At 36.0% G+C, this 21,265-nt stretch overlaps 1 protein-coding gene, 2 long non-coding RNA genes and 1 other non-coding gene across 5 annotated transcripts; 3 read left to right on the plus strand and 1 right to left on the minus strand.

Annotated features, from left to right (window-relative positions):
• Positions 1-2,493: 2,493 nt before the first annotated feature.
• Positions 2,494-2,599, plus strand: LOC148778964 (U6 spliceosomal RNA). The gene has a single exon (XR_016048699.1). It is a non-coding gene; the product is annotated as a U6 spliceosomal RNA (small nuclear RNA).
• Positions 2,600-3,958: 1,359 nt separating this feature from the next.
• Positions 3,959-4,580, plus strand: LOC110008526 (uncharacterized). The gene is made up of 2 exons (XR_002283484.2): positions 3,959-4,093; positions 4,261-4,580. It is a non-coding gene; the product is annotated as an uncharacterized LOC110008526 (long non-coding RNA).
• An 834-nt stretch (positions 4,581-5,414) lies between these two features.
• On the minus strand, positions 5,415-20,253 carry AIP2 (RING/U-box superfamily protein). 2 transcript variants are annotated; one of them, XM_006828603.4, is made up of 5 exons: positions 19,832-20,253; positions 18,485-18,707; positions 8,203-8,474; positions 6,226-6,438; positions 5,415-5,825 (listed from the first exon to the last, which is right to left on the minus strand). In XM_006828603.4, exons 1-5 carry the CDS (start codon positions 19,979-19,981, stop codon positions 5,676-5,678), a joined length of 1,008 nt encoding a protein of 335 aa, XP_006828666.2. In that variant the 5' UTR covers positions 19,982-20,253; the 3' UTR covers positions 5,415-5,675. The 2 variants fall into 2 exon arrangements, with proteins under 2 accessions (XP_006828666.2, XP_088712643.1); XM_088856517.1 differs by lacking the exons at positions 5,415-5,825; positions 6,226-6,438 and adding an exon at positions 7,187-7,454 and having other exon boundaries at positions 19,832-20,252.
• LOC148778965 (uncharacterized) lies at positions 10,959-13,327 on the plus strand. Its single transcript, XR_016048138.1, has 2 exons — positions 10,959-12,323; positions 12,416-13,327. It is a non-coding gene; the product is annotated as an uncharacterized LOC148778965 (long non-coding RNA).
• Positions 20,254-21,265: the final 1,012 nt, after the last annotated feature.

The raw sequence follows: 21,265 nt of genomic DNA on the forward strand, positions 1-21,265 counted from the left end.
ACTATAACTAATTTATTTGAAAATAAAATAATAGGTAATTCAAAACAACATGATTTTAAATATTGATTTTTAGCTCATGAGCTGTTATTTTTATGGTCATCTTTTATTTATTTAACTATTTACTTATCTTTTCATTATGCTATCAAATTTTAAAGGCCTTATTTACTTGAGAAAATTTTAAATAAATAAAAGTCAAGGCTATTTTTTACTTCATAGAAAATGTAGTAGTTTGGTACACTTCAAGCATCATTCACAGGCCAAGCCTCTACAAATCATCTTTTGAATTGGGAAGGTCTTAGGTCCATGTAGACCCATCACGAACTCATCTTGGGAACACTATGGACCTATTAAGTTAGGTCTATGATGGATCTTCACGGATTTAATAGGTTTGTGAACCCCCAAGCATCCAAGTAGGTTATTGGGACTATCATGGACCTAATATAACCATGAAAGGGTGGTTTGGATAAAAAAAATTAACACAAAACAATATGAGTATATCCATAAAATTTTAAAAATATAGATATCTTTAAAATTATTAAAAAAATAATTTTAATAATTTCCAATATAAAATCAGCCCCTTTTTATAGCTTCCAAAACCTTCTTTTTTTCCACATTAGAATACTTTTTAACTGGCTCTTAAGCTCCTAATTCCTCAAAAAAACCACCTCGGCCCTGTTTCACCCACCAAATTTCCATCACGGCAATGCGAACTTGAACCCTTGCATTGTACTTGTAATGAAATAGAAGCCAAAGCCATCAGATAATGGGGCACTAAAAAAAATAGGGAGGTCCATTTATAGAAATTCCAAGATAAGGTAATTTATGTAATTTCCCATATGAATGATTCCCACATTCTCAATGCTATGGGGTCACGTGAAACCCCCTTGAAAGTTTAAAATGATGAGCATATATCCTAGACGCCCATCTCTTCAATTTTGTTTCGTGTTTTTGTATGGATAAAAATGCTACAGATTACGGGATTGTATATAATGAGACTATTTATTTTTAATACAAAGAGATCACAATTACTTATAACTATATGACGTAAAATTTGATAGTTTGGATGTTAAAAAAACGTTTTTATGAACTTTGAGCTTGATCAATGCATAATAAATACAGGTGCCCATTTTCACATCCAATGATGAAGATTAATAGTGACCATCCTGTAAAAGATAAACTGTCTCGTTGTATACTTTTCCGTGCCAACTCTGGTTCAGTTGATGGATGTTCATGTACGAGCCACCATGCAGTGATCGAGCATCAACTGACCCTAAAACCTAACCATTATTGTTTGCACGTTCTGTTGAGTCTCTTTAGAGCTTGGTGCCCGAAAAATGACCATGATACCGGCTTTTGGCATTTTGACGGCGATGTTGGACCTTTTGGCGTCATACTTGAACACAATTCGTTGACCATAGAGTCATGTGTTGTCCACTGATATGTCATAGGGCACATTTGTATGGCTTCCCCCTTCTTCTTTGTTTTTTTTTTTATTCTTTTGGGTGTCATAAAAAATTCTCAAAATGGGCAAGATGGAGGTTATTAACTAGAGAACTTATGATATTTGGTTAAATTCTCTTTAGTAAATAACTGACAATTGGTGGCATGATAAGGGTATGGTTTTGTATTAAGGTGGATTGTTAGATGATATTAAGTTGTGGCTCATGAGTATTTCTCTTTTATATGGGGGCAACTAAGTCATTCTGAAATTCACTTCAAGTGGAAGCTTGAAAAACTCATTTATGTAAGGAGCAGTCTTAAAAAAAAATCAACTCGATCAAAGTACTTGAAACCTGGCCGAGGCGATTTACTCAAGGGATAAAGTTCATTTGATTGAGCTAACCAATAAGCTCTTTTAACACATCTGATAGTAGTTTGTGCTAATAATAAAAAAAATTGTGTACATCTAACTCACCCAAAAATCGCCTCGCCTATGGGGCAAGGCCGCATTACTTGACCGAGCCCGATTTGCCTCGGCCGAGTTTTTAAACTATGATATAGAGAGAAGGGAGAGGCAAAGATTAGGGTTTTGCCAACGTGCTATGTTTATTAGGTGGTTTTATTAGCATTTTCCTTTATAGGCAATGACATGGAAAGAGATTCGATAATAGAAGTAGGCTCCATGATTTCTTTATGGTAGTGAAAAGGAAAATCAAAGGTGTTTTGCCGAGTCCAAGACATTTCGTGTATTTACCCAAATCTTGTAACCCTCCTATGATAATAAAAACATATTCTTCTCAGTTGCCTGTGGATGTAGCCTGACCAGGGCCATGTATATTTCAATATTAGTGGCGCTTGGATTATGATTTGTAGTGTATTGTTCTCTTTTGTGGTTTTTTTTTTTTTGGTCTCTCTTCTCATGTTCTCCTTTAAGTTTCCCTAAATCTGTTGAACTGAATATTATCCTTGGGTATTAGGGTTCCTTGAGATTGATTTGCGGGTAAACAAATTAGTTTCGAGGTATTGAATTTGTTAAGAGATGTGCATTATCCAGTGATCTCTTTAGACATATCTAATCAAATTAGAACAATACAGAGAGGATTGGTACAGCTCTTGCACAAATATGACACACATATCAAGAGATGGATAATCAATTGTGTAAGTTCCTAGCAAGGGTCCTTATCTTGAGTTACCCACTATGACTCGACCGAGACCGAACAAGATCGGCCGAGTCTGTTAAAAAGTAAACCAAGAAAGAAAAAATGTGAGATCGAGGGTGATTCTAAGTTTTGCCTTGGACAAGAATCTTGACCCAAATATTTCTTAGTAAATGAAACAAAAAAATTGCACACTTCATGTACAATTCAGTGGATTTCATACGTTAAATGGCCTTGACCGTTATCGAGTTTGAAATGTCAAATGTGGCTACTCGCGTCTTAATCAAGTTTTAATTTTATTAGGAATCAAGAGTTGTTTACCATCTATATTGTCAAGAATGATTTGGTGAGTTGTTAGCTTGATTTGATTGATATATGGACCGGCATGTCAAGGTCTTGAAAATCAGTATAATGGACTATAATGCAGTGTTCGATTGCATGAACCGGACCTCGAAAAAATCGGTCAGTTAACCCGGCCTAACTGGGCAAGTCCTATGTAGATAAAAAGAGTTAAAAATGAAAATAAAAAAATACAAAATATCCTAAAAAAATATGAAAATTATATTTAAAATATAATTAAATATAACACATCCAAATGAAGTTGAAAAGTAGCAAAAAAAAAAAAAAGATTGAAAAAATCGATTTGTGCTCAAGGATATTTTAAAAATAATCTAAAAATGAAAGAAAAATGTAAAATAAGTATTCATTATCAAAACACATTCCAGTCTTTGTCAAAATGATAAAAAAAACATCCAAAACCACATTACAAACAAATTCCTTATTTTTTGGATATATATGTAGCTGCGAATTTCACTTGACTTCATGAGAGAGAGAGAGAGAGAGAGAGTGAGAGAGATGGGCGTATTTTCTTTGCCCCTTAAATGTGTAATGGCTTTTGTTCGCTGGTTAGGAGCACATGGCAGGGCCCATGAGTAATTTTTTCACAATGTTAGACTAGGACACACTTGGACAGGAAAACTTTATCGGTATTACAGTTTTTTTTGTCATATTTTTTTATTTTTTATGCAAAGATTTTTTTTTTTTTTTGTAAGTATTATGGAAATATTTTTCCTCATTTTTTTCTTTTTTTTTTGGTTTTGCCACCTGATAAAATATTACATCTTTTTATTTTGTTTTTTGTTTTTTTTTTGTTTTTTTTAGAATAGTTGATGTCTCAGATGTCAGACCGATCCATTTCTAAAACGGTTCAGTATTGAAAATATCGGACTGCCCTATTCCTCACACTTTCTTAAAGTATATAATCCGATTTTAGAGACAGACCAATCTTCTTTTTTCTTTTTATTTAGTCAACCTAAGGACATGTAAATATGACCAATCTCCCCTCCATATAAGTGAGCACAACCACCCATTTCGTGCACAGAGAGAGAGAGAGAGAGATAGAGGATGGCTTATACTTGTAATTCGAAGCGCCTAAATTTTGTGGCCATGGTCTTGGTCTTGGCATTGATTTGTGAGACCTGCACAAGCAGCAGAGGGTTCTCTTAATCTATTTTCTCGCTTTAAACCAGATTTTTATTATTCCTATTTTATTTTTTCTATTTTCTCTTTGTGGAGTTCATTAAATTTAAACCAGATTTTTATTGTCCCCATTATATTTTTTCTATTTTCTCCTGGTGGAGTTCATTAAAGTTTTTGATTGCAGGATTGCAAGTGAAAATGGAGCGATGGAGGAGAGAGAAGTTCCTGAAACGAAGCATATATTCTACACCAATAGAACACTTCCTGAAACACCACCAACTCCAATACCAAATCCTGATCACCGTCATGATCCAATTGGGAAACCAGTAACATAGCATTGACTCTTGCTATCAGATGAAGCCTCTCTCTCTCTCTCTCTCTCTCTTTAGATGAAGCCGAGGTACTTTCTCTCTCTCCTCTTATTCCCAGTATCCGTCTCCATCTATTTGGTTGTGTTCATCTCAATCCAACTTTAATTACAACAATTTAGACATCTTTAGTCCATTGATTTAGTAAATGATTAGCACAAACACAGGCACGGTGCACAGTTTATACGAGCGACGTAAACTACATTCCGGAGGTCGCAAAATCTTCTTTAGTTTCCCTGGCAAATGACGTGTGAGGGTTTTCATGATGTGAAAATTTGAGATCCATTTTAGAATCACAAGATGAGTATATTAAGGACCCAAATTCCTAGATCCAACTGTTCAAATTTTGGTGTGCAAATCTTAAGGCAGGATTTTTTTTCATGAAGTTTCAGAATGCAGATCGAAGCTTAAAAACTATTTTGAGTTGGGGTTAGCCACGAAGAGAGACTTTACATTTTGCTCCAACATGAGAATTTCACTTAGCTAAAAAATGGGAGAGAGAGATTAAAACTACGGTACAAGTGCAATTCGCATAGCTATACAATATTATCATCGTCATAGCCTTTCCAACGACTATTTGAGATCGGCTACACAAATCCTAGTTCGCCGCCATGGAGCTACACAATAAGCAGTCCATTAATTTTTATGAGAAAATAGACAACTCTATGGAACCCAACTGGTCTATTTATTCCCACGACCAAAACACATGTTACAACCATGAAGCGACCAGTTTGAGCTTTGAAACTCTTGCTTTTCCTTTTTCAGAACTGATAATAAAGTAAAACAAGGTTATTTCGAATAAATCCATTCACAAACAATCCCCTAATCTTTTGCCTGTGGGGACTAATGGTACAATTTGGTCCCACGAGATCACCATATACACATTTTTAATAATCCTTAACGATGGCACATAAACATGAAGCAATGGGACTTCCCATCAAGCATTACAAAACATAGCATGTATACTGAGTTTTGAGAGGGGAATAAATTTATCATGGCATTAATAGAGATCATTCAGTTCTTTGGCAAATCAATAGTTGAAAATACCGATAACTGCAATTAACCTTGTAAACAAATGGATTTCATTCTTATAATGTTTTAACAAATGATGACCCTATAAAAATAAAAGATGGTTGTAGTGCTCTATTTCTATAGATGACAGGAAAAAGAACAAGAAAAAAACAAAGAACAAAATGAACATAGAAAAGGTGGAAGGGTGATTGATGATTGATCAGACATACATGTATTCTCCACCACGAAGGGCATTGGCAGCACCCTTCCTCTCCTCCTCCGCCTCTCTCTCCCTCTCTTTGCGGCTCTCATATACATGGTCATCAGTCCTCAGCTCGTATCGACAAATGGGACACGAGTTATGCTCATCCTGCCATAAATATATCACAAAACATATCCAAAAAATGTGTCAGGGAGAGAGAGAGTGAAGGGGAAGGGGGGGACAAGCGGGCAGCGAGGGAGAGATCAGGCACTCTGGCGGTGACAGAATTTTTGATCTTCATGGCACCCCAAAAAGTAGAGCAGCCACGGCACAAGCCAAACGGGGCAAACAAATGCGCATCAAAGAGGGAGAGAGGGCACTATTACCGTGATTCGAATTGCAAATTTAAAGGTACCCCAATATCGGAAACACCACCACAGCCATGGATTGAGGCAAGCAGGGTGAAACAAATGCTTGCACCATGCACACACAAGCATGCACACACACACAGCACTATTCATGTGACTCAAGATTCTAACGTTCAAGGCCCCCCAAAAATGAAACTTACCAGCCATGGTTTGAGGCACGGTGGATGAAACAGGTGCTTGCATGGCAACTCCTGCATCTTGTCATTCAACATAAGCTGCTCTCTACACACAGCGCACTGCACCTCTCTTCCAAGCTGCTCCAATATCTCATTTGTTACATCGATGATAGGAAGATTGGCGACCACCTCTTTAGATGCTGGTGGTGCCTTCCCTGCTCCACGTCCATCGATTTCCTGGAAATTTGTGAAAGCCAAGCCAGATGACATTCTCAAATGTACATAAGCATATATGGTTTGTAGTAGGAGAATGAAAGTTCTATATTCCCAGCATGACTCTCTCTCTCTCTCTCTCTCTCTCTGCATGTATGTGAGTGTATAGAGACTAAATTTCTTGTGATGGCCATCATCATCTGGCAACTGTAGAATGCCATTTCATTTGATTTGATCAAAACCTTTGATCCAAAACAGTAAGATCTTCCTCTAGGAAGTTCAAATACAAATAGTTTTAGTGCTATTTGAGAATTCTAATTACAAGCGATATGGAGTATTGGATAAGAACCTATCTTTAGTCTTAATAAATAAGGTTTCCGTACATATATGGAATTTCATAAATTTACATTACATTTCTGAAATAAATTTACATTACATTCTTTTTTCTTTTTTTTTCTTTTTTAATTTAAAAAGCATTTTTAAATTTTTTTTTGCAACATTTGTTTTACTTCTTCACAAATAGTCAGATCTGCACCATTTTTGGACCTGCAAAAAGATGGATCTACAGAAGAACTGTATTTCCAGTGATTTGCAATGTGTTTTCATCTTAAAATCATGGAAAGACGAGGTGTACTCATGAGTCTGGGGACTCAGGGTAGACATTTTCAACTGAGATATGAGAGAGAAATAATTTACACAACAAAGTCCTAACGAATAAGGTTCGAATTAATTCTCAATCTTATCTTGAAACCCTTTTTTATTTTTGGAATGACATGAAGGAATATTTCCATGATACTTTCTTTTTCATATTTTAATTAAGAAATTTGTAATTTTAAGATTTTCTAAAGTATGAAATCTAAACAATTATTTACAAGTTGATCGGTTCTTCCTGTGCAACGAACAGGTAGACTAGGACATGGCTGTGTACATGCCTGTGCATTTGTATATAGCGGGAAAAAATCCAAAGTGCCAACAGGCTGTAGCATAAGCTCATAAGAGCTAGAGTGGGTTGATCCCCCCGCAGAAACGCTCATCTCATCCTGGTGATCAAAAAAAGGAAAAGAGAAAAAAAAAAGGTTTCAAAATGACTACACCATTTTGAGTGACAGGCTGTCCATTTAATGAAATTTGGATCTTGACCTTCAAGAACTCAAATTTTTTCTTTATAAAATTGTTCATTTATCGAGACTAAGATATTCTACACAATCTCAGCCTGAGAAAATCTCTCTTCTAGCCAATAGGCTTATACTGTAACATAAGCCCATGGGCTTATAGAATCTTTTTCCCGTGTGTGTTGTTCTCATTTTCTTGTCCAATTATTTTCTCCATTCTGATGCGCATTGTTTGTTTTGACCAACTCTTTCTTTCTCTCACGTTTTCAATGTTTATAGTTTTTACATTTCCACTATCATGTTATCGTTTCCCCGAGATTCTATTTCTTCTTTCATTTTGTGTGTGTGTGTATATTGTTCTCTCTTCCATTATTTCCTACATTCTGGATTTCACTATTACTTTTTCTTTATTTCATAGTATCTAATTTTCCTTGGTTCTTTTGGGTCTGCATCCCTATTCTGTTTCTAACTAACTCTTTTTCTCATGTTTTCAGAATAATCAATTTTTTACATTTCCTCCATCATGTCGTCGTTGTTTCACCAAGTTCCCATTTATTCTAAAGTTGTTTCACTTGAATAAGAAAGCAAAAAATTAATTTAGAATCACTGAGACATGTATTATCACTCATAATTAATGGGAAAATAAGGTGCAAGAAAAAGAGAAAAGGAGAGTTACCCTCAACGAAGCTTCGAGAACACTCTCAAGGTTGTCTATGCCACCAGTGATTTCCTGCAAGTTATGTACAAGTTCTTGTACAATATTTTCCACCGATTCATTTCTCGTGCTTGATGAGACACCATCATTCTCTGGTCGAGAAAAAGTTTCTCCATTCTCATTCCTATCAGAAATTGTATCAAGAACAGTAATAAGATTCTGTGCCACGAGCCAGGTGGGAGGAGGGGGCTCTGACCCAACTGTTAGATGCCCTTCAAAGAGATATCTTGTACCTGTCAAGACCAAGTTGCGAGTCATCATGAGAGAGAGAGAGAGAGAGGGAGAGAAGTATAATTCAATGATTCAATCATATGAGATCAACTCTCTGCAAAAACCACATAAAAATGCAGAAAAAAGGTAAAAAAAAAAAAAATGCAAAAACTGCAAACAGTTTTCTTTTGCATACAGTTATTCATTTGGTTCAGTATTCCATATACACGGACATAACCAACCATTCGCACAGGAAGAACCACCATATGTCCTCCCCAATAAATGGCAGAGAATAACTGACATATTCATTCTTAGTCCGCTTTTGTTATGTCACCAATGTTTTAGTTTGTCTACACCTTCTGTCAAGGATGGATGGTGAGTACCCAATTGCGTATGATAATTGTATACTATCATGGTTCCAAAAAGCACGCAGTGGTGCCTAGGCAGCTGGGGGGTCCTGGACGCCCAGCACCTAGGAGGTGTCTGATCCAATTGTTTTAGAACCAAAAGCAAGCTACTCCACCTCATCACTGATCATCATAAACAATACGAACCCCAGCCCTTAACTACATGATTCCATTATGCAAAACGAAGAGTTGTTCTCCCTGGATGTACGTACTTCCAGTGACACTCGTCAGCCGAGTATTGTTTGATGAGGATGTTCCTCATCACCATGGCGAAGATTTTGAATAACTTTATGATAAGAAACCTCCATATGAGGAACAGCCCAATGTTGGCATCAACGAGTTGATTGTTTATCCTAAACAAAGGGGTGCAGGCTGATTCCACATATATTGGAAGGCAATGTTCAAAAAATCAGCTGTCTAGCCCAGGCAGCTGAGAGGCCTCATTGCACTTCCTGGGCCAATGCAGCCCAATTCAGGATGGTGACCCTGGGCCGCCGACTAATTTCCCAGGGCACCGCCTGGGTGCCCGCTCAAGGCCCTTTTGATGAGGGTAGAAATTTCCCTCGCCAAAAGGGCAAAAAACAGTCATTTTCTCCCCTTTGTATTTGGGGACATTTTGGTCCCCCACCAAGAAAACTCTACTTATTCCCCCAAAAACAAATTTTTTAGCTCAAAATCGAATTCTTTTTAAGGATCGAATTCGAATTTGAAGTTTCAATTTCTTGCAAAATCAAAAGGCATTCATCCTAGAAAGAAGCTGCAAAAGAGAGCTTTTTGCAACCAAACGAAACCCATTTCGCAATCAAAGCATAGTCCAAACGGGACAGTTTATACTGGCATAGCGACCGACATCTTTCACGAAAATGAAAGTCTTGTATAATACATAAGAGTATCCTTTTGGGCTATAAATAAAAAACAAAAAGAAGAATTCTTGGTGCTATTCTAAATTAATACACTTCTTGTTACCTTCCACGATCTTGCATTGATTCGTAATTTCGTATTCAGTGGCAAGGCAAGAGTCAAGCCAAATTCAATTGGTTTTCAAAAGATTAATAAATTTAATTGTTTATGTTTAAGGTTCATTTTTTTTGTTAGTAGTTTGTTATGCTATGCTTCTTTGCCATTTTCTTTTGTTTATTTTTTAAGTTTGGCTTTACATTTATGATGAAACTTCATGAGCGGTTTTTTTTTCTTAGCGTTCACAATTTTTGTGATTATATATATTTTTAGGCTGCTATGTTTCTCTACTTGATAATGCAAATTTGAAAATTTGTAATGTATTTTTGGCTTTGTTTCTAATTTATAATGCAAATTTGAGGTATTACTTTGTATGGCTATATCGATGCTTTATAAAGCAAAATAAGAAATTTATAATATATTTTGGCCTTTGTTTGGCTTTGTTTCTAAATTATTATGCAAAATGGAAAATATTACTCTATCTTTGGCTATGTTTCTAATTTACATCGTTTGGCTTTGTTTCTAATTTATAATGTAAATTTGAAAATATTACTCTATCTTTGGCTATGTCTCTAATTTACATTGCAAATTTAGCATTTATGATCTTATTTTATATACATTTATTTATTTTTTAAATAAACTCCACCATGGCAGGTCCCAAGCCCAGATGAAAAAGGACGGTTGCGTTAGGTTGGTAGCTATTATAAACCTTCGCCACATTTCTATCATGACTCCCGATGCTATATATTGGGGTTTTTATACTTTTGAAGTTATTTTGAGTCTTGACTGTTGAGTGGGTCACAAATTTACAATGTCTTCTTCTAGCTCTACTGGGAAACAACTTGATCTAGGATGGAAGCATGGGGCATGCCCAAATCCACTAGACAAACAAAAGATTCAATGTAATCATTGTAAAAGAGTATTCAATGCGGAATTAATAGATTTAAGAAGCATTTGGCCGGGACAAAAGGGGATGTTGCACCTGGTACTCAAAGTCTTACTAGAGGTTAGGAATGAGATGTTGGGGCTTCTTGAACTGTTCAAAAAGAAGAACGAAGAGGGTTTTAAAAAAATGTATGAGATCAGGAGAACAATACATATTCAGGGTCAAAGAGAAGAGGAAGATGAATATGAAAGTAGGCTGGGACAATGGTGGACTCGGAGATCGGGCATAGTAGGCCATAAGTTGTATGGCCTATGGATTCTTCTTTGTACACACACACAACACCCCTCCCTCCCCCCCCCCCCCCCCCCCCCCCTCCTTTTTTCCTCATCCAGCGGTTGTGGCTCGAGGAAAGTTCATAACAACAATTGATAGCCAATTAAAAATGATAGAAAAGAAAGAGTGGAGAGATATGTGGCTAGGTGGTTTTTTCAAACGGGCATCTCTTTCAATGCCACTACATTGAAGAGCTCCAAGCCACGATGGAAGCAGTAGAGCAATTTGGGTCTGGAAATGTTGTTTCTACCCTATACGAGCTCAAGGGCCTACTACTTTGAAAAGAGGTGTAACCGACCAATGAGTATTTCAAGACTCATAAGGATTTATGGGGTCGGGTTGCAGTTACCGTAATAACCAATGAATGGTCTGACCAGAAAGGTTGGAGCATCTGATAAAGCACATGATTCCGAATTCATTTTGGAGTTGGTAGAAAAATGCCTAGAGGAGGTGGGAAAACAGTGGTCACTAACATGGCTGCCCATAATATGGCAGCTGGTAAGCAACTTCAGAAAAAGAAGTCTCATATTTTGGGCCCCATGCGCGACACATTGCATCGACCACATGCTGGGGACCATTGACAAGAAGGCAGTAGAGGGGTCAACTATGATTAAGGCCAGGATGACCACAGGTTTCATTTACAACTACATATGTGTCTTGGCTTTGGTGAGGCCGTTTTGTAAAAATGAGTTGGTGAGACTTGGGATGACTAGATATGCCACATCTTATTTGTGTTTGCAGTCTCTTCAAGGCCAAAGAGAGAACTTAAGAAAAATATTTGTTTCTGAAGAGTGGAAGGTGGAACCAAATGAAGTGGTCTACTCATCCAAAGGTAGGGAACTTGTTCATATCGTCATATCAAGAACCTTCCAGAAGAAAGTTGATTGGTCCATTAAAGCCTTCAAGCCACTAGTTAGGGTTTTACCTTAGTGGATAACGTTAATATACAAGGCTATGGATGTCGCCAAGGAGAAGAATTAGGCAGAATTTTGATTACAATGAAAAATTTTATAAACCTATTTTGGATATTGTAGAGAGGAGGTGGGAATCAAAGCGCGAGAGGTCCCTCCACTTGGCAAGCTACTATCTGAACCCTGCTAATCTTTATAATGATCCACAGATTGACACTCGAGGTTCTTTTATGGATTGAACCAATACATGCTTAGTCAGACTCATTCCCAGTGTAGCAGAGCAAGGCCAGGTATCAACAGATCTAGAGATACATAGAATGGCAATGGGATCACTTGGCACTGACCTTGCTATAAGACAAAGAAAAACTCCCAAGGCTGGTAAGTTAAATTTAGCTTCTTTATTAAGACAAATTTATTCCATGCTTTATTACTTTTATTATTTTTTTATAAAATGTAATATTGTGATGTAGGTACATAGTGGACCGACACCGACCATGGGGCAAGTGCTAAGCACTTGCAACAGATGGCTATAACACATACTAAATTTGACACATAGCTCATTTGGATGCAAGCACAATTTTAGTACTTTTGAGATTGTAACTTCTTATCTTACCCAATTTCTAACTTTTTGAAAAGGCAATTTTATTTGAATTCTAATTTATTAATGCATTAAGATTTACGAAACAGAAACTCAAACAGAGAAACAGACTTGGGCAAACGAGATTGAGTGACTTTGTATTCATTCAGTTCAATCAAAATTTGAAGGACCACTACACATCAAAATTCTAATGATCCTATTGTGGTTCAAGAGTTTGATGATATATGTAAGTGGCTGATCGAGTCTGGTGATGATGAACCAGACTCGATGAGTTAGCACACGCTGGGCAGAAGTCAAGCGAGGCAGGCTATGGGAACCCAGTCAGACCCCATGAGGACCACACGTTCCCAATCTCAAAGGAAGGGGTCTCAATCTCCAAGGAAGCGGTCCAAGTCCAAGGAAAACAAACGACTAAAAAAGGTGAGGGAGGAAGAGGAGCCAGAACTAGAAGACTCAGAAGAGACTGACAAAGAAGAACAATATGCATCAGAAAGGGATGATTCTGATGATGATGGCATGGCATCACCATCACCATCACCATCACCATCACCATCATCATCACCATCACCATCACCATCACCATCACCGTCTGATAGAGTGTTGGTCGGGGTGACAAGTGACGACAATGTTGGAAGTGATGATGAAACCCCATTGGGCCCTTTATGAGTTCATGATCATTAAATTTTATGTAATGTTTTGAACGTTTGGAACTTTGGATTTTGGAACTTTGGAATGTGTTGAACTTTAACTTTTGAACTTTGAAGAGATGATTGAATTGCTGATGGATGTAAATTTATGTGATGTGATTTTTTATTTTGGCTTACATGGCTAATAGATATAAAATTTTGAGCAATTTTAAGTTTTAATATTTTTTTGACATGTAAATTTTAGTTAATAGGTAAAAAGGTTTGAAATTTGAAACACACACACACAAATGCAAATCCCAGGGCCTCCTTCCCTTAACCCCCCCCCCCCCCCCCCCCCCCCCCCCATCTTCAAAAAAAAAGAGAAAAGAAAAAAAAGCAGAGGCCGCCGCACCTTCTTGAAAACTGTTGGAAGGGGAACACTTTTGTACTGGGGGTGACGAATTGGAAAGACACAGATATAATATTGAGGCTATTACAGAAAGCCAAAATCTCCAAAGGTTTAATGATACACCATTTAGATCGACAGATAGGTGAAGGCTTATTGCCAGGTGTTTATATCTGAAGCTCTTAAGCAAAAGGAACCTACCAACTACCACATCACAAAAAGGGATTCAAAATGGGCTGAAGAAATGCCCTTATAAATGAAGGCAATCCTTTTTAATTTTATATGGAAATTGTGATGAGGCTAATTGGGACGAATGTTGTGGGCAACAAATAGGTACACAATAAATTAGAAGTCCAATAGGAGTATCGAGTGATTAAAAGCTCGACTAGTGGCAAAAGGATTCAACCAACGGCATGGAATGGACTATGAAGAAACTTTCAAACCAGTTATTAAAATTGCCATGGTTCAAGTAGTCTTATCCTTGGCCTTGACACATCATTGGCCCCTCTTCCAGATCAACGTAAAGAACACATTCCCTAATGGATAATTAAATGAAAAAGTATATATGAAGCAGCCACTTTGTTTCAGTGAAAAGGATCACACAAAATATGTATGCAAACTGAAGAGATCTACTTATGGTTTAAAGCAAGCCTCTCGTACATGGTTTCAAAGTTTTTATCATGCAGTAAAGGCATAAGGTTATTGTGATCATTCTCTTATAGGTGGATGATATTATTATCACATGAACTTAATTCCAAATATCAAGAGATTTCTCTATGACAAGTTTAAAATGAAAGATTGGGAAAACTAAGATTTTTTTCGGAAATAGAAGTGGATAGGACCCAGGATAAAATTCAATTCTCTCAACAAATATATGCACTGGATTTACTGGAGTGCTATAACATTACGAATTACAAATATTACAAATTACAAACCATAAGCTATACCTGCAATGCATAACAAAGATTTAGAGCTGGTGAAGGAAAATTAATTGATGGTATTGAAAAATAAAAAGCACGATGGGTGTGCTTCAATATCTTACCCATACTCATCCTAACATTGCATATGCAGTAAATCAGGTATGCTAATGCATGCTTCAACAAATACTCACTTGGAAGCCTTAAAACAGAAGGTCCAAAATATCAAAGGTACTATAAAATCAACACCACAAATCACAGAAATTATATAGAAGATGTGCACGTTGCTTCCATTATTGGACACTTGGATGCTGATTGGGCAGGAGATCCTGACTCACAGGTTCGTTTTGCGATACTGTGTTTTATTTATTTATAAAGAAATTTGGTCTCTTGAAGGAGCAAGAAACAAAATTCTGCATCAATATCAAGCACAAAAGCTGAATACAGGACATTGGCTAGTGTCGTAGCAGAGATCTCTTGGATTCAAAAACTGATTACATCATTTGGCTATAAGGTGCAGCCAATGTTCGAAAATTCGCCTCCCCGACCCCCTAGGAGCAATTTTTTTAAAAACGCCTAGGCGCTTGCTAGGCGGGGTCATTATGCGGCTTGCGTCTGGGCGCCTGCCTAGGTGCCGCCTTGTGACACGTTGAAAAAAGGCAGAAATGGGTCCCGTTGAGAGTTAAAAAAAGTCATCCCCCCCTTCCTTAAAAGGGAGAAAAAGTGTTTTTGGGGGTATTCCAAACCCCCAAAAACAAAAATGCGGCTTTTAGGTTGAGAAAAACTTCCCAAAACTACTCTTTTGAGATTTATCGAAAGATCGATAACTTTTTTATTTTTTCGATTTCTTCCCAAAAACAAGGCAATAGTTCGTGGGTGGATTTGGAGCTTCTAATAGTTGTTTTTGAGGACTTTTGGCGACCCAACAGACTAGGTTTGCACCGACATCGATTTGATTTTGCTATTTTTAAAGTATTGTCATATTTGAAAGAGGGGTTTGACTTGGTTTTGCTACAATATATTATTGTTGTGAATCATGTGTGTTTCATTTTACTTTTTTTCCTTTTACAATATATTTACATGTTTATAGTTACAAAGATTGATTTTCTTGTCATTAATTGAATTTTTTCTCATTTGGAAGATGAAATTGAGCATATATCGTATTCTTTTATGAATAGTTGATTCTCTTTTGTACAATGTGTCCTGTTTTGATATTCTATTATTTTTGTTTTACTTTATTTGATAAATAATTGATTATGTGATATCTTAATGAGTTAAGTCTTATGTGAAGGTGAAACGAAGATCTTATATACTCATTTAAGTCTCATTGTAATTTGTAAAGTAAAAGTAAATAACTTAATTCTTTAATCTTATGTATTTTACAGGTTTGTTGATTTGGTGATTAATTCTAATTCACATAGATTAATACTTGATCAATTATTATTCATTGAGATAATGACTTCTAGTGCATCAAGTAGGCCAACTAATCCAGGTTGGAAGTATGGAACGTGTCCAAATCCCTTTGACTTACAAGTTACAATATCTTTGAAACTTGAGACTTGTATCCGTAAATCTGTTATGTGATTGTACTATTACGCATTCGTCTATTTCACGAGGAGTTGGGGCTCTAAAATTCCCTAAAAACTATCTAAGGCTTAAAACCATGCCCTAGGAACTCCCCCGTTTTTTTTTGTTTGGGGGGAGGTGGGGGAGGGCGGGGTTCATTTTTGGTGAGGGCACCCTGCCTCTGGGTGGGCGCCTAGGCAGCAAGGCACCCAAGAAGCCTAGGCGCCGAATCCACATTTTTTAACACTGGGTGCAGCCCTCAACAATTCATTGTGATAGTCGGAGTGCACTAGCTATCCAGTTAATCCTATCTTCCACAATCACACTAAACACATTGACTTTGATTATCATTCTGTGCTAGAGAAGATAGAAAAGGAGGCAATTCAAGTAGACCATATTGGGGCCGAGAATCAAACTGCTAATATCATCACCTAAGACCTGACAAGTGAAAAGCATCATTTTCTAAAGGACAAATTGCACATGTTCAAACTTGATGCCCAATTTGAGGGTTTTTTTTTAAGTATATAGACTTAATGTATAATGTATAACTGTAGTCATTTTATATTTTATTTTGTGCTATGTTGTCATAATCATCATGGTCAGGGGCATAATTGTACAATTCAATTATATGTACATAATATACGAAGGCATGCGCTCCCCAAGTTAGATCAAGGGACATTTCACACACTGCTTTCTATTAATTCTCTCTCTCTTCTCTTCAAGCTTTATATCAAATATAAGTTATTTGTTATGGTGCTTAGGTTGCCTTGAAGAGAAGTTCAACTATTCCTATGGGTCCTTCCTTTGCAATAAACTATTCCTTAAAACTTATAGCTGGAAAGGGGGCAGTAGATATAAGTTTCTATGGTGGCTCCTTTATGATGCCAAATCCTCAGCATATATTTTGACCTCTGAAAACATGGACACCTTAGATATGATCCCTGATAACATCAAAAGATAAAGTCATGACTCCAAAGGCCTAATTCATGTATTGCAAGGCAAATAAAATTGTGGGCCACCTCCTCTTGAAAAGTTCCTTCATAAGCAGGAATTTTTTTTTTCTTAATAAAGCAGGAATTGTAAGCTTCCTTATCTTTGTTTGATATTCCTAGGATATGACAGAACCAATGAAGGATATCACAGGTCACTAATTTGACAAGTGGCTCCATCGCTCAAGAGAGTGCATTATTGGCAAGATAGTCCCCCTAGACATTTTTGAAGGAATTTGGGAAGAGAGGATAAAAACTGTACTTGACAATCCCTACCTAGATTTTTTTGGGACTTATGCAAAAAGTATCAGGGCTTTTGAGATGATGAGGGCCATAGGCTTAGGGAACCTTTAGGCTCCATAAAGGGATCTGATCAGAGAACAAAATATGGCTTCCATCCAGCCTCAAGTCAGCAGCCCAGCTTCCAGGCATTACACTCTTTACAAATTTGGTGGTGAAGCCTAAAGTACACCTTAACTTCCTATAGGAAATGCTACTACACACCAATACTAGACAAGTTAAGCAATTGAAGTTTTTAACACTTAAGAGATTGAAATTTGGTTTTGGGGTTATTTGGGTTTTCAGTTTTCTTTATGGTATTTGTGTCTTTTTCAATTGTAGAGAATTGAAGGGTAGAATTGGAAATTTAATTTTAAATCAATGAAGGGCTAGGATTTAATTGTGAGCGGGGTTTGTTAAGGAGCCAGTTAGGTTTGGGGTATATATTTCCTTCAATAAATATGTAAGTGTTGGACAAAAAAAATGAGAAAACAATAATTTGTTTTGTGTCATGAAAAATATTTTTTTGGGGTAGACTCCCTTATAGGCCTAGAGAGAGAGTGTAGTCTTCTATCCCTTTGTTCTTTTTTTTTAAAAAAATTGTTTCTGGTACAATTGATTTTCTTTCCCCCTTCTTACATTACAAAATCCACGCATAGAACCCAACAAGGAGAATACATTTTTAGACTTGATTACTAATTGAAAAATAACATAACACTTATCTACATATAACTAATAAAGAACAAGGCTGCTGAAATGCCTTAACTCATGTACAAGTCTTCTAGACCTTGAAACAAAGAATGTTCCCTCGCCTATTGACTTACACCCTGCAAAGAAAACTACCAAACCCATCGCTTTCAATATTGCCAGTACAAAGGGAAAAACTAGCATTTAATTCATGTAGTTTAGAGCATAAACTGAGACAAATCAATTCCAAGAAACCCAAATCCAAGTAATCTTGTAATATATAGCTAGAGAGTGTGATGCTGAGAAATTTCAAAGAAACCCAAATAGCATTAATCCAAATAGTATTTCTTGAAACTTCAAATCAAGAAGTAGAGAAAGAAATTTCGAGAACAGCCAATACAAATTGTCATGTCCAATTAATTAGTAGTACCATATTATCTAAATTCAAGTTATATGGACAATGATAAATACCCCTTGCATTATTCCTTGCAGATTCTGAGGAATCGGGTTGATTGTCAATTTCCATCATATGCTCACGAGCCCTCGAAATGAACATTCTCATGTTTTCCTTTTCAGATTGCTTACTAACTAAGCACTCAGTTTCCTCAAAAAGCCTTAAACCAGCAACCCAGAAGCCAGGAGCTGTGTATCTTGTTTGAAGAATGGTGCCAACCCTGCAAACCACTGAATATATCTGCAAATAATCCAAACATGCCTCATTTCCATCACTACAAAAGATTGATCTATGTTCAACAATAGGAAAAATAATACAGTACAAGTAAAACTAGCAAATAGAGTGAAGTCACAGGATGGAGCATACGATTGACTGAGTCCTTATGTCTCTTTAAAAATTCAAATGCATAAGAAGATTTGAGTCAGGGGTTTTGGAATGATAATCTTCAAACAACAAACCCAGTTTAATGCATATGAAATTTAATCAAACTCCAAGTATAAAAATCAGAGCACTTGTTTATAATTGACCTAGTGTGATCAGTGCAATAGGACAATTGTATACAACTTTTAACATTTTTCTTTTTGGCTAGGTCTAAGCCTTTCAGATTCCTTAATTTTATCACATAGAACTCCCCTCTGCATATACAGTCTAGCAAACAACTACTTTATAGAAACTGTCAGGAAATAAAATTATTGTATATGTTCACTGAATCCTCCCAAATTCCATAAAAGAAAAATAAATGAAGATCCAAATTCTTTTCTTTTGAGGGCAACCAAGACATGCTAATAGAAATCCAAGAACAAGTTCATGAACTGTCCCGATTTGTGTTGATGGAATCCTCTTAAATCCCATAAAGAAAAAGGAACTCCAAATAAATATTTTAAATTTTTTTCTTTCTGAAAGCAACCAACACCTGCTCATAGAAACCCAAGAACAAGTTCATCAACTCTGCTGATTCCTCATTGCAAAAAACTAAAAATCAAAAACACAAAGGAAGAAAAAAACGCAAACCCAGATAAAATTTCAATGTGGGTGATCAAACAGAAATTATATGAATAATTAGAATCTCGCATATGCCTGTGACTTCCAAATCCTACCAACCTCAACAAAAAACCCCCCATAATAAACAAACAATGATAACATAAATCCTAATTCTCTTATCTTAAAATCCCACCAAACATCCCAACTAAAAATATATAAATGTACATACGAAAGAAGCGCATAAAAATGAAAATACATGCCACCCATATTCAGAAATAATTTGAAACATGCATAGCTAAATCATAAAAAAATAAAATAAACATGAAAATGATTTGAGATAAGGGACCAGTTTTCCACACAAGAGAGAAGAGGGAGAGCGAAACCTTTTCCTTGAGAGGAGGAGAAGCAACTGGGTATGTGTCATGAAGAAGGACCTGTATGGAAGTAACTGCATCTTCAAAGGAGTTTTTCTTTCCAAGCTTCTTCTGCAAATCGTCCAATGTCACTGCTAATTCTTCTTCAGAAGAACCCATTATTGCTTTCAGGCCAACAAAAAGTATCTTCAGACTTAAATATTAGAGTTATTTAGAGAGAGAGAGAGAGAGAGAGAGAGAGAGGGGGCATCACACTTAGAAAAGGAAGAAGGGCTGTGCGGTATTTATTAAGCATTGAACCCCGCAAATGACTTGAACAAGGGGCATTCCCCTATCGCCATCTGCAAAACGTGGCATGTTTTACCATGCAAGCTCTCCCTTACCCTTTTTAAATTTAATTACCAAAAGAGCTTGACTCTCAATTGGCGACGTTTGTAAAAGGTGTGAACCTTAAACAATTAAGGTAAGGTCGACCTCAAAATCTCGTTGGAAGATGTATTTTTCACGTGGAAATAATGGCCTAATAACCTATTTTGATTATTTTGAAAGTTTTAAAAATAGTGTAAATCTTACAAATCTATAAATATATAAAATCTTAAAAATAGATGGTCTAAATAATGTGTTATGATGTGTATTATTTTTAGTATTTAAATTCATTTTTTCTTTCATATATATACATAACAAGGTCAAGATGTTCAATTGAGTGACGAAATAACATCTTTCGATAGGTTTTTGAGGTGTACTTTACTTCTACAATATAAAGTTGGCACCTTATATAAATTTTTTCTTATTTATAAATATATTATCCATCTCTCTCATTGATTTATAAATAAAGTTTATGTTGGGGTGCTCGTACTATAAGTAATTTATCATTTTACTCAATAAATTTTAGACACTTGTATATATTTTTTATACATTGAGCATTTATTTAATAAAAATATTTTTAGTCATTAAAATGGTGTGACATCATCCACATAGAACAACTTAATAGCATTTAATGCTTAATGTAGGTGACGTCACATCCCATATAAATTACTTTACATCTCTCTTCATGGCCAAATACATCTTTACTAAAAAAAAAAGGCTTCATGTACTAAACAAAAGTATATTAACATTTAAATTTTGTTGAATATAATGATATATTAAATGTAACTGCCTTAACAAATAAAACAAAGATAATCTCTCTTTCATTTGTTGAATTCAAAGAGAAAAGGAAGTAGCACTTTTCAGTAATTTTATTTTCGAATAAACCCTCAATTGTAAGGGAAGACTCGCTCTACGTTAAAAAGAAGTATGCTTAACATTTTTTCTTTTCACCTTATCGATTGTTTGAATTATTGATTATTTTTTTTTGTTATGACTTGCCATCTTATCTCTGTAAAAATTGAGATTGTATAAAATAAGACCATTTATCTTTATTACAAGGATGTCACAATAACTCAT

Source organism: Amborella trichopoda, chromosome 13 (assembly GCF_054954075.1).
Source record: "Amborella trichopoda isolate Santa Cruz 75 chromosome 13, AtrichopodaSantaCruz75HAP2 v2.0, whole genome shotgun sequence".
In the NCBI taxonomy this organism is placed as follows: Eukaryota; Viridiplantae; Streptophyta; class Magnoliopsida; order Amborellales; family Amborellaceae; genus Amborella; species Amborella trichopoda.